The sequence below is a fragment of the Athene cunicularia genome (assembly GCF_003259725.1).
Source record: "Athene cunicularia isolate RWA chromosome 20 unlocalized genomic scaffold, athCun1 chr20_part1, whole genome shotgun sequence".
NCBI classification, from domain to species: domain Eukaryota; kingdom Metazoa; phylum Chordata; class Aves; order Strigiformes; family Strigidae; genus Athene; species Athene cunicularia.
In genome coordinates this window covers 8,667,872-8,681,984 of record NW_020799125.1, presented here as the reverse complement: position 1 = coordinate 8,681,984, position 14,113 = coordinate 8,667,872, and the positions used below count along the sequence as shown (strand labels likewise).

The following is a 14,113-nucleotide window of genomic DNA, read 5'->3' as shown; positions in this document are numbered from 1 at the left end:
AAATACTGCATTGCTAAAAAAAAAAAAAAAAAAAAAAGAAAGAAAATTACAGGTCAATTTCTTTGCTTTTTAGTGTCAATACCCTCAAGGTGTATAGTCCGAGTCTGACCTTTACATCATAAAAGTGCTCTGAAAATCCAAATGGCTTGATGATAATTTTTCTTAACCTCCCTGTGAACCAGAAGTCACTAAAGCTAGAAGATGCTGGGCTATTTGAACCAAGAATTTCATTCAATATTACAGACACAATGACAATCTGATAGAGATTATAGCTCTATCAAATAAATTGCTGACAATTTAGAAAACTTCCTTTGGAAGATATGGACTATCTTTCCATTTTCTAAAAATTATCATTATCATTATTCTGATATCTACCAGACCTATATGGATTGAAGACAGTATTTTTAATGACAAGCCATGTTCTCAGGCTGCATCACAGGGAATGCTGCAAATATAAAACACCCCTCAAAAATGAGTAACATATGAAATTGCATCTTTAAAAAACAAAATAACTGTCATGTCACAGTTGAATGTAAAATCAGACATGACATCTTCCTCTGGTCAAGTGAACAAGCTGTGGTACATACTGGATTGCATCTCCTTTTAAGTACAGCTTACTGCCTGTGGTTCATATGCTTGCTCCTCTTCACCACTGCCGATGTCCTTGAGCCAAGGAGCCAGTTTATCATTCATCAAAGGAAGCCTTTTTCATTGACTGTATTTACTTTCCCCAAGTTATTTCCCGTGCATCCCAGAACAAGGCTGGTAAAATCTCCATTTGTAATTTTACACATTGGTCCCAACATGAGACATGTCTGTTATGAAACTTCCAAGGTTACAACTATTACTGACACAATATTTTGACTCATTAAAGCAGGTGGAAATATGAATAATTCCATCAAAGTTAACGGAAAGACTTCCATTCATAAGCATATGCAGGGGAAGGGTGAATGTACAATAAGTCAGACCAAAGCAAAACTGACTTCTGAACATACTTTCAATACCCGAGACCATACTCATAGCTGAGAGAATACTGGAGTGCTCTCAAAAATGCACTGACATTTATCTAGAATGTGCCTGGTTTTTAAGCTGGTTGGTCACTTAAGTAAGTGTGTAACTCATCTTTGATTCAGCCATTACAAGAGCATAGTTTTCAAACTTCATTTTGAAGATGAAGGTTTTTACCTGGTCACTGTGAAAATCATTGAAATTTAATGCTGCAAAACCAGTGTTTACCGAGCCAAAAGACAAAACAGATACATTTCCCTTAACTGGTTTCTTTTTTTAAAGCTCCATATTGTAAAGGTTGTAATAGACTCTGCGAGTGTGCATGAAACTAAATTAATCTAAAAAAAGTTGACACAAGCTGAAAAAAAGTAGAATATATCCTGTTAGAAAATCTGAAAGAATTTGCAAAGATTTGATTCTGTGAGGATAAACGCTTAGCAGTTGCTTTGGAGGACTGAATCAGTATGGGTTTTTTTTCTAGTCTTCCAGTGGCACATAGTTACCATTAACTATGTCAATAGACAGGGCTAAAAAAATAATCTGATTATATTGTTCATTGCTGGAAAATTAACTTTCCAGAAACAAAAATGGCAGGAGAGAAGCAGTCTTGTATTTCAGCTTCTCTTTGCTCATTTGAACTCGTGCTGTTGCTGTGTGCACTATCATCTGTTTACTACCATAGCTGTGTTTATGCAAGAATATGCAGATTATCAATACATTTATATTTTCATCAGACTTTTTAATTTATTACCAAACTCAGTCAGAAAAACTAAACCAAATGAAAACCTAAACATCTGTAAGTATTGCATACACAAAACAGCTGAGGATACTGGAACATAAAGTTCCATGCTGGCTCCTTGGTACAACAGGGAACAATGCCCGGTGAAATCACTTCCCTGACATTGTACCATGTAAGATATATTTCCATCATAACATTTTTGGTACATGGCTGTAAAGATTAGCGCTCTCATTTTTCATAGCTCAGAAACGGAATAAAAGACGAATAATTCTGTACATCAGTTGCCCCTTCCTCTCAGCAGACGGTTAATTGAAAAGGAAATCCGAGAAGCCTGTTTTTACCTTTCGACACAAAGTACATTCAATTAAAAATGGCAAATAGGGGAGGGGAATGGCAAAAATCACACAGACATCAACCTTTTAAAGGAAAAACTGACTGTGAACACACCGGTGATGAAACACAAATATGGAGGCAGGATTTGTGCTCAATAAGAGAAAGCGAACAGAGTCCCTGTTAAGCAAATACACCTTACAGATTAGTATCACTCCAGACTGAGACAACTTCATGTCATACACTAGTTAAAATACAGCAGTTTATGGATAGATTTATTATCGTACTTCAGAGACAATTCAGGCCCTTCCAGGGATTCACAAAAGCTGGTTCCTTTAGAATGTAACATGTTTGACTGAAATAAACATACTCATGACTGCAAACAGGTAACTTTGAGCTATAACATGTGCTGGATGAAGAAAAAAAATATACTGCATTTGACAATTATTATCAAGCATTTTAGTAAGTTTGGCCAGGGTATAACATCCTTGCAAGGGTATTAGGAAACATATGCACCTGTAACAATGCACAGAGATGTAAATTTAAGAGTTAAATTCTCCACTCAGTCAGAATTATCAGAAGATATACCATATTATGAATTCTCTATCATATTATGGCTGTGAAACAAGTTCCTTTAACATAAAAAAAGATGGGTCTAGCTGGAAGGAACTGGATTCTTATCTCATTTGCGCTTATGTAACTCCAACTGGAGTCAGTTCTACACCAGGGGAATAGACGACAATCAGACTCAGCGCACAATAATTAAAGTACAAAGTGCAGAAATAGTTACCATGCAGCATTTAAATGCATTTTCACATCTTCAGCTCATAATACGTAATACAGTCTCAGGACATTTTGTTTGCTTCCATTGCTGCTAACAATGTTTTCAGTAACATGACCCTCCAGGAATGGGAGATAATGAAAAGTCTAAACACAAGCCTACTGGCTTGTAGCTAATGTTACATGTACCAGCTTTCAAGTATGTAAAGAATTCTTTTGTTAAAGTGAAACCATAAAGCACAGCTTTCTTGCAGTCATGTCCAAATGTTAAAAAAATGAAAATAAATCAGTAGGACCTACCCTGGCATAGTCAGATCCATGCTTCTCCTTCACTCCATTTCTACAGAGTGTGTAGTTGTAAAATCGAGAATTTTTAAGTAATCCAACCCATTCTTTCCAGCCAGGAGGTACATAGGAGCCATTGTATTCATTAAGGTACTTTCCAAAGAAAGCTAGGGGTAGAGAAACCAGAAGCATAGTAAGAAGGCGTAACAGAAACACCTCAAAGACACCATATTTAACCATATTCTTTCCCTTCTGTTTCTCCTGAGAGGAGCTTTGTTTTCTTCAGTCTGATACATTTAAGATGAGATAAATTGTGAATTATAGGTTTGCCCATGTTTCATTATTTCAGAGCTCCATAATGTAGATCTTTTGATTTACAACCTGACAACATATGAAACTGGACCAATTACCATTATTTTTTCTTTAGTGCCTGATACATTCAGAGTCAGATGAACAAAACAGAGAATGCTTAAAATAGTGCCAGTTGCCACATTATCTCATCCTACTCTGAATCACCCAGTTTAGCTACATTTTTCATTTTGGTTACACCCATTTAAGCCATTTCCACCTAAGGAACTGGCAGAAGCAATGAGGTCACTAATAGGAGGCTGGCTTGGGAGAAATAATGACAAATGATGACCATAAATATGATGAGATTTTAAACTTGCTGCACAGGAGAAACGAAGCAGAAGCCTGTTTGGCAGAACAAGTGCAGAATGAATACAAGCATTCTTACTGAACACAGGGCAGGCATTTGAGCCATTCTCCCAGAAGATCTATGTATATGCTAGCCTTGCTCTGTAAGCCACAAGTATACAGACACAAACTATTTTCCAGAAAGTGGTTAAGGAAATTGAAAAGCATCAGATTTCTATGAGAAGAACAAAAATTCTCTGAAGGACACGATGTACCCACTGATGCTTTCACACTATTCCAGTAAAAAAATAAATAATTCAAATGAACATATTTTTCAGTATTAGTTTGTATGTTTTATCAGCACTGTGCAATTATAGGATACTGGAAGACTCCATTCAGCTATACAGTTTTTTAAAAGCTTAAAAGCAAAATTCTGCCCTTGGGTGTGCAGACTGCACTGCGATTCAGCATCTGAATTTTCGTGATCAGAGCTCAGATCTCAATTTTTGAATGGTCTGGCAATACAAGTTAAGATTACCATAGTTACTAGCACAGAGATCTTTACACTTGTTCCAATTGCCATTACAAATATTTTTAATCCAGAGGCACATAGTGTCTGCAGCATCTCATGCTGGCCATCTATCAGTGAACATCTGTGCTTCTGCAAAGACAACAGAATATCTAAGATTCTGTTGTTATGATTTAGATTAAACCCCACCTCATAATCTATGTGATTTGAGCACAGAATTTACAGTTCCTAGGTTCTTAAAAGAATTTTTGTGTGACTGATTTTAAGTGACTGACGCTACAGAAAAGAATTGGTTTCACTGTCCTTAACTACCTCATGACATCTTTAACCAAGCAAACTAGCAGCAAAATCTACCCCACTGTAGATGAAAACTACCACATTACTCAGGGACTGCATTTATAGAGTATATATAGTTTTTCAAATGGTTTTGCTTTACGAACAACTTCTAATTTTTAAAGAATGAAAGGCAACTCAGAGCAGTTAAGGGTAATAACGCAATACAGATGCATCTGTTTTCTTGTCAGAGTAACAATGAACACAGGATTCAAACACCGACCAAGGTCTACAGTAGCAGGCATGCACAAGGCAGTCCAAAGCCTTTTGTCCCCCATTCAGCAGATTATATCCAAACAGAGATATATTTGGCATTTCTGCTCACGGGAACCAATCCATTCCTAAAACCTTTGGCTGAGCCAGCTGAAGAATTCAGGAAAGAGGTATTCTGTAAAGAATTACTTCATTGTTATTCTGCAGAGGCACTGAAGGAAAGCCTAGCGGAAGTTCCTTCCCACACCTTTTGCATACCCTCCATTGTACATTCAGGATGTCTTTATAATATTTCATGGATGTCAAAGTGCTTTAAATAATTTTCTCTGCTGCTTCCAATCTTCCATTTCACATCTTTTTCTTTTCTTCCTCCTTCTCAGCTGTTTAAAGGCTTGTTATTAAAAAAATTTTAGACGTCACTCCTCTGCAGTATAAAATATTGGGTTACAATAAAGCTCTCTTGATGCTGGTGAAAGATTTTGATTTTGAATTGTAAAGATTCTCTCTAACACAATTTTTCCCCTCATCAGATTAGTTCACCACCAGAGACAGCTGCTCACTAGAGTACACACGCCTTCGGTACATCCAATTTCAAACTGCTCCAAGATTTCATTAATAAACATTCACAGAGGCTGCTGTTTGATATGCTCATCCGTGTTCCTATACCCACTCTATGAAACAATCATTAAAAAACATTCAAGTGATTGCTTTTAATAAGTGCATTAAGAATGTGATTTTCCTTTGCTTTAAATACTATACAATGTAGTTTCTCCTAAGACTACATAAAACAGGATATGCAAGAATTGAGTCCCTTGTACACCGTAACTACTTCCACAGAGGTTCATATCCTTCTAAGGTTCTTTTCTCAGTCTTGGGCCCTTCAATGATAAGCACCTGGAAAATTCTTTGGATAGAGTGGAATTTTTAGAAGAGGTTTTGTTCTTTAAACTCTTCCTGTTAAGGAAAAAAATTGCACACAAGAGAATTTTCCCTGTGCTATCAGTTAATACAAAGGTCTGCTCTGAATGGAACTCAACTACAGATACATCAAGGCCACAGCTCACTGTTTAAAAAGTAGCTCTAGCATATTGTCAAATGTAGTGTAAAAGCACAATTAAAAGAATGGTCATCAAGGCATCATTTACCACCATTGGATACGTTCAAGCTAGGTCTGTTATCTATATAAATGTACCAAACTCTACATGTTTGTTGGGTTTTTTTTTCCCCTTTCTTAAAAAACTATTTCTAATACCTACCTAAATATAATTAACGGAAATTCATCTACAAAGGATAGTCACAAAATGTCACATTAAATTGAAAACAAAGATAATTCAGGATGCATCAATAAAACAATGCAGGGGATCTTTCATCCCTTTTTATTCCATACATACTGTCCAACACTGGGAGCTGGATATAACAGACCTTCTTCAGTTCTCAAACTAGATACAGGAATGCAGTGTAACTCAACAGTGTAAAACTGCTAGATCAGATTTAGATACAGAATTTCAGTCTTCCATTTAGTTTCTTTGATTCGGCAGCTCTGATTCTGACCATAGTTAGTCATCTGTTTAGACACAGTTTTGATAACTTCTGGCCAAGATCATTTATCTATTCCTCTAATAACCTGTTTAACAGTATGATCATAGTGTTTATGTCAATTTTAAATAAAGTCAGAAGGAAATCAAGAAAGGAATGTATGAGAGGAGCACTGGTGGTAACTCCCTGACATTGGTAGGTTACATTCTGTTGAGAAGCAGTGAAAGATAAAGCTCTTGCTATACATCAAGTCAAGTCAGGCTATACACTAGAAAGAGATACCCCATGCATGCAGCAACCTTAGCCTGGCTTCAGGGGGACCGGATAACCTTTCACCTGCACGGAGAACATAGGAAGACAAAGCCAGGCTCTTCATGGCAGTACATGGTGGGAGGACAAGAAAGAACCAGAACAGACTGAAACAAGTAAGGTTCAGCCTGGTTGTAAAGAAAAGCTTTTCACAAGGAGAAGAGTCAAAGAGTGAAACAGGCTGCTCAGAAACACGGTGTGACCCCAATCCTTGGTGTTTTCCAAGGTGAGACTGGATAAAGCCCTCAGCAACATGGCCTGGGGCAGGCTTTGAGCAGGTGATGGAAAAGAGACCACCTGACGTTCCTTCCAACCTGCATTAGTCTGTGATCCTGTGACGGACTAGATGACTTATGAGGCCCATCTTCAGTTAAATATACATGATTCCAGGATTTTAGAAGTTAGGAATATATTTGTAAATATTTATGCTCTCATAATACATCCTGAAGCTGAGAAAAAACAGAATTCAGCTTTTTGTTACTCCTGGACAGCAAGCTCAGTATTTACACCACACATCTGTCGTCCTGGAGTCTTCTCTTCACGCTACTTTGCTGTATCCACCCATTAGCACTCCATTAAACTGCACTTAGCACCATCACTATGAAGTTAAACTCAAGTTTTAAGCTGTTAAACCTCTACACTTAAACATGAATGTTGTACATTAAATACTTTGAAGATGTATTTAAAGCACTGGTTTTCTGACATTTCAGAAGTCAGCTTTCCAGGTATTAAGTTTTGAGCTGTGAGTGGTAGTTACTCATAGGAATTTGTTTACCCCTTTAAAATATTTTACCTCTATATCTCAAACCAGTTTTCCCCAGCTCAGAGTTGAACAATTAGCTACATTTGAGAAATCCCTTAGTTTTGGACTGGGGGAAGGGATGGCATTTCTGGTCTTATTTCTGCCCTATATCTAGCAAAAATTACCTTCTGTACTTTTTGTCCTCTAAGAGACAATCAGAGGAAAGGAGATGAGAAAGCACTCTCAGCATGGCTAAGTAGGCATGTAACAAGCAGTAAGCCCAAAGGTCAAGTCAGCTTTGCATTCACATCATGGCCAAATACGCTCTTAAACTGACAATGTGCAATGGAATAAACCTAGTGAATTAATGGATTTACAGCAGGGGGTGGGGGTGTGTGTCTTAGATAAAGTCCTGTAATTTAGTATTAGATTTGCTTCCATGGAAAAGATTTTTCAAGAGACATCAGTTCTCATTAGGTATCAAAATAACAGATGAGATTTTCTAAAAATCGTAACTCCTGAGTGCTGAAGTCAGCTGAACAGAACAGTCCCAGTTGGGACCTTTAGTAACAACAGGAGCTATGACACGACTGCGAAGATCAGAAGATAGAGCACTGTACTATAATACCTCAGTAACTGCAGTAAATCTAATGTGTTGCATTAAACATACTGTAAGGTCCTAAATGTTAGAGTATTTTTAAGGAAGAAAAGAGGGGTTTAAGACCACATTTTGTTCTAAGATCCCTTTAGTTCCATCAGTTTCAGGATGCTAAGGAAGACTGGGCTCCAAGTACTTTTTTGCTATTTCTTTTCTTTTTTCATGTCTGCAATGGTCCTTGAAATGATGAATTCATTGAAGTACTTAACCACTTAGACTAAGGGGAGAAGCACAAGTGTATATACACACACACACACATTTTATTTTAGTCTGCTGCACATGATGGCCCAATTTTTCTCTAACCTTCAGTACACTGACAGCACAAAATTTTCTTAAAGATCACATACTTCATCCACCATCACAGGGACATAAAAAGAACAGTACTAAAGGCAAGAGCCTTTACATGCACAGCTTTTCTCTGTAATGGGAATAAAAGTTATCATTACAATTCATGAAACATATTAGTTGTAAAAAACATGTTGTACAGTGACTGGTAACCACTGCAATTAAAATAGCCTACAGGCTTCCTTGTTATGCCAGGGGACTACTCTGATCTCTAGCAGGACAAAGGCAATGCACAGTAATCTTTATGACACCTTTGTTCCTCTTCCTAAATTTGCATTGCACATTCCTCAGTTGTGGCCAAGGATCAGTGCCAAGATCTATTTAATGAATCAGGGGAATTGGCTGAAGGGGAACAGATGAAGCCAAATAAAACAAAAGGACTCAAACCAAATATTTTGAAATGGTCAACAAGGAATCAAACTGAGGAATGCTGATGGTGAGCCAAGTCTTGCTCGCCCTTCTCAGGTGAGCAAACTCCCAATGGAACTGGGGCCAAAACTCCCTTTCCCTAATGCCTGTGGCACAGCTTTCAAAAGTTTAACACACAGCTAGAATTGTAAGGCATAAATAATCTGTCTGAACATCCTTCTCACACACACACTCTGAAAGTTAAAGGAAAAAAAAAAGGCAATCTTCATATCATTAATCTTTATTATAATTCAGGACAAGATGATTTGGTGTATCACAGCAGCATCATCTCCTGTACCAGGCAGCACAAGAGGAAGCAGGAGTGCTGGCTGGCTCCGTGGTTTAGAACTACTCTAGAACCCAGTTCACTATTACTAGTCAGGCTGCTCATATTCCTTGGTGGCCAATTGTGACCATTCAGATTTTCCATAGAATGTTTCCTAACATCAAAACCACCACAAGAAGACGTTGTATTAAAACTCTGACATAGGTATCACTCCTCCCTTTTTATGTATCATGGTCACAGAAGAATCTGAACCTTTGTAATCTTCACTTATCACATGCAATATTTCCTCCTCCACACATAAAAACCAAAAACCTCCCCAACAGTGGATTGTCAGATGCTTTTTAAATAACAAACAGTCCAAGCAAAAGCTTATCTAGCTTAACATTGAATCTTTACTAAAATACCATAGTCTGCACAATGCTATTTGGGCCAACTCCAAAAAAATTTAATTTAGAGCCATTTTGTCTATATGATTTGAAGAAAATCCAATTGCCAAGTTTCCGGGAGCTACTGAGATATGCTGTGCAAGAAGAAATATTTGCTTTATTTTAACCAAGGGGTGTTTTTTTTTTTTCCACCTAGCAATAAACTTGGAAGAACCGTACTAAAAGCATTAGTTCATAAATAAAAACAATAAAGTCTTACTCAATCCAATTAAGAGAAAAGTCCAATCCTGGTTCAATATAACCACAGAATTGTTTTCACAAAATATTTACCGAAAGAGAAGAAATCTAGGTTTTACAGTGGTTTATTGTACCTTTTGCTTTTGACAAAAAAGTATATTTGACACTTTTCCCCCCCCCACATACCCAGTCACCTCTTACAGTCCTGAAATGCATCCATCTCATAAATACAGATGGTCCTCCCATGCATAACATATACACAAGAATGGAAAGTACCATTACCTCTAACTTGGATGACAAGAAAAAGGTCTCAGGGCAGTACTCATGCTACTAAAATGTATAAAAAGATGAGTATATTTCAAGTCAGAGAAATTGGAATTCAGCTTCCAGAAACTGGAATTAGAATTTAGTTGCAAAGTTTATACTGTAGGCACTGGCAAGTCTTTGAAATCATCACTGTTATCCTATGCAATTTATTAGATGGCAGCATACAGCCTATTCTTCTATCTTAAAACTTCCAGATCACTAAGCTTTTCTAGCGCCCACTAAATCATGTATCACTGCTGTTCAGGGGGTAAGTATATAACTACAGGGACCACCCAGAACACTCACCTTCGGGCACACAGGAAAGACAACTTAGGAAATCTGTATTCAGTAAATTACATTACTAAATTAAATTTTATGATTTTGAAAGACTTCTGAAAAAAAGGCCAGCATTCTAAAAAAGCAATGAAAAAAAGAATACAAGAATATATCAGAAGGACTTAAATTTCTAGCTTGATAAAACAAAGTATCTTATACTGGAGTGAGGAGGAGGAAGCCTCTTCTCATTTTTGTCTGATAAACTACTTAGTATTGAACACAAATGGCACTGGAAGATAAAAAACTTAAGCCAATATGTCCTTTTACTTTGTAGGTACTGCCATCCCAGATGATCTAAACTAACAAAGATTTTAAAAATATTTTCACAACATGCAAATACTGTTTAGCTTTTAGCTGGTTTTAACGCTAGGAAATGATAATCCTATTTCTGAAGAAGTACCAAGCTATGAATTACTTCTTGCTTGAAAAAATAAATCAGTATGACAAAGCCATTACACCTTAAATGCTAGAATTGGCATCCTATCAGAAAAGTACATCATAGCAGGGGGAAGGAAAAGTTTGAGGTGTTTCTCACAATCTACATTTTATGTTGAAAACAGACAGATTTAGGAGAAGAAATAAGAGAGAGTAAGAAGAAAACAAAATATGACTGGAAATAAGGGAGCCACAGACATTGGCTTACTTCTGTAGTTGTGGATGCCTTCATCTCAGGCTCCTGGGAAAGCTTTATTGGATTGCAAACTATCTTGTGGATTTTACTCAGTGAGTTATTCACAGAACTGTTTAAATTCCTCTTGTCAGGATAGTTAAAATGTGCATTAAATAACGTAAAGCTACATGCAGAAGACAGGTGATGAAACAGTAGCTGTATAGATAAGTTTCACTTCTACATCCTCTGCATAATCCTCAGGAGACCACAGCTCTACTTAACGTGTTCTCAAGTTACCATACATTATAATGTTTAAAGTGAAGTTAGTGATGCTCATAGAAACAAAGGCAAAGGATGCATGAATGTCTGACTTGAAACCAATGTACAGAAGTGAAGTTAAAGCTGAGAGAATAAAAAAGCAAACAGTCTTTAATGCACAAGACAGGATATCCAGAACTGTCTTTTGTTTGAAAGTGTAATTTATCAGAATATTTGCAGGATATTCTGGGCTATATATCAGGACTCTTCTTACATCCTTGCCAGCACAGATCCTGCATTTCCTTTTGCAGAAACAGCTATCATGATATAACCACTATGCTGAATCTCTCTTTCACACCGTTTTCAAATCTAAAGGTCTCAAAACGTCCAACAGATAAAATTTGACAGACCTTGCTAAAATAATATTTCTACATACAGAGCAAGAGATCTAAAGAAACTAATTTACCTTAATGATAAATCACTCAGAAACCTGATATTCAGTTTTGAAAGTCACCTAGATGTCTTGGAGGTGAGTATCGTAACACTTCAGTTCCTAAATGTTCAAATCGCTTCTAAAAATTAAGTCTGACTCTTAAATCACTTGGTTATTGTTTTTAGAAACGGTTCAGTTCTTTATCAATCGCAAGAGCTATCTGTCCTGCACACAAGATGTTACTCTGAGTTGGGACAATCTGTTTTCTTTCTATGCACATAACACGACAGGGAAGAACTGCACCATGGTATAGTGGCTGGGGCACTGACCTTGCATCTCTTCTTAATATTGCTCCTCACCTGCACGTGACTTTGTAGAAAGTACTTCACAATTCTGTCTCTACTTTTGACTACCCTTTGACTCTTCAGGTCACCAATTATTCCCTACCAAGCAATTACAGACAGAGATCAACTTCAGTTAAGCTTTTAAGTATTTCTGTAATAAGAAAGCAACCAACAACTATTGTTGATAGCAAATTCTACATCAGGGAACTGATAATCTAAGAATTTTTCTCCTGACACGTATCTAGATATTAAAATCTGGTCACATATTTTTCAGGTTCATTCCTCCTTTAATAAACATTTACCAATAGCCTTTCTCCTCGTTCTTACAATTTAATGTTAAAATCACTTTAAAATGTCAAAGGCTCAGACAGTGAAGTGGAAAAATAATTATTTGAATGCAGTCAGCCACTGTATCTTCTTAGTCTAATATTAATGGGAGGAAATGAAAGACTGTCACTGAATTTTAATGAATTCATTAGTTAATTATTGTAAAGCCCCGTGAAAGTGCTAAGAATGATTATTACTTTTATTCCCAAGGAATTTTTTACAATGGCAGAGATGGACCTCCCACAATGACTTTTCGCTAGGCTCAAAATGCACAACTGGTGCAAAATGGTATTTATTAATTCTTTGCATAATTCAAGTATGGACTTGCCATGAGAGTGAGATACCGACATATTACCATACAAGTGGCAGCTTTTTCCTTTGTTAATAGGTTCATTTAACTGAATAGGGTTAGTTGTACTATAGGGTACTGCTCAACAGGAACGAGGATGGCAAGTCAGCCAAAATGTGTACTGCATTTTCTGCATACTGAGCCACATTAAGCCCTCATATAAATTAACAGAACCCTCTCAGAAGATTCACTGAAGCAAAAGTGTCCTTCTGCCAGGCTGAATTTGGCCTACCATCCCTAATTCTGTTGAATTTAGTAAGATAAACATGTCTTTTCATTTCCTAACTGCAGATAAGGCTGAAAAAATATTCTGGAATCAGTCACCAATTTTAAGACCTAATCATTCACCCCGCCAGGCAAATGGAAAAGAGAAGCTTTTCTCATTAAGTAATGTCTAAGGGAAAGTTTAAATTTGTATTCCAATAAAACATCTTGGTATTTGCTGCTGCAGGACCCAAGCATGCAACAATGCATTGTGCTTTTAAAAAGCTGTCTCACAGAAAGAGACACATATGTTCACAGAAAACAGAACCATTTCTCTGTAAATGTTTACACAGGAACCTTTGGCAGAGAAACTCCCTGACATTCAGAAATGTTTGTCATAGGATCTCTTTGTTTCTTTTCCATTCTAATCATCTCCTGCTCCAAGCTGAAGTACTAGTGTCCACTATTTTAAGTTAATGATGATTCAGAAGTTGCTTACACTGACTTTTCTAAAGATTAATTCATCAACTGACTTGTTTTGTTTACATAAATTGTCCTTCTTGCCTGACTTCCCACAATATGTAACAGGACAACGATGTGAGAAGCTCTTCAAAATTGGAACAGTTGCTTAATATACACTGAGATTTGGAACTTGTCTATGTGTAGTGGTAATGCAACGAGAATACAGCCTTTCAGTCACTGTTCATGACATTGGCATTTTTTAGATTGTGAGACACGTTAATGCAGAAGACAACACACCTGTAACACCTGCTGCCTCAATGGCTTCCACTGTAGAAGGAAAATCCATCCTTTGCATTGTCATATTTATTTCAATTGATCCATATAAAGTAACTGTGAGCCCTATGCATGATGGTCAAAATTCTGACTTGTTAAAGCCAAAGACAGAAGTTCCCTTGAGCTCAGCCTTCTCCTTTAATCTCTGTTCTGACAAGTCCAGTGTCTTAAAGTATGTCAAACTTTTTCAAATTACCAAGTTGAAAAACATAAACCTGCCAAACAAGGCTGAAACTGAGAAACAATTATAGGAAAGTCACAGCTTTTCCATCTCCCCTCTTATCTTTTACTTGCAACTTGTGCAAGAGAAACCTGCACCACACTGCTCCCTCCTGCCTGCATATCACCGGCACGTTTCCCAAAGGCGTCAGCAACAGCACAAGCCTGTATA

General features: G+C 37.0%; 1 protein-coding gene across 3 annotated transcripts in view; it reads right to left on the bottom strand.

The window, feature by feature from the left end:
- SULF2 (sulfatase 2) overlaps positions 1–14,113 on the bottom strand; it is a 72,494-nt gene that overhangs the window by 44,313 nt on the left and 14,068 nt on the right. For all 3 annotated transcript variants that reach the window (XM_026861925.1, XM_026861928.1, XM_026861927.1), the window contains exon 5: positions 3,158–3,309. In XM_026861925.1, coding sequence (XP_026717726.1) covers positions 3,158–3,309 — 152 coding nt within the window. The remainder of the gene's footprint in view (positions 1–3,157; positions 3,310–14,113) is intronic.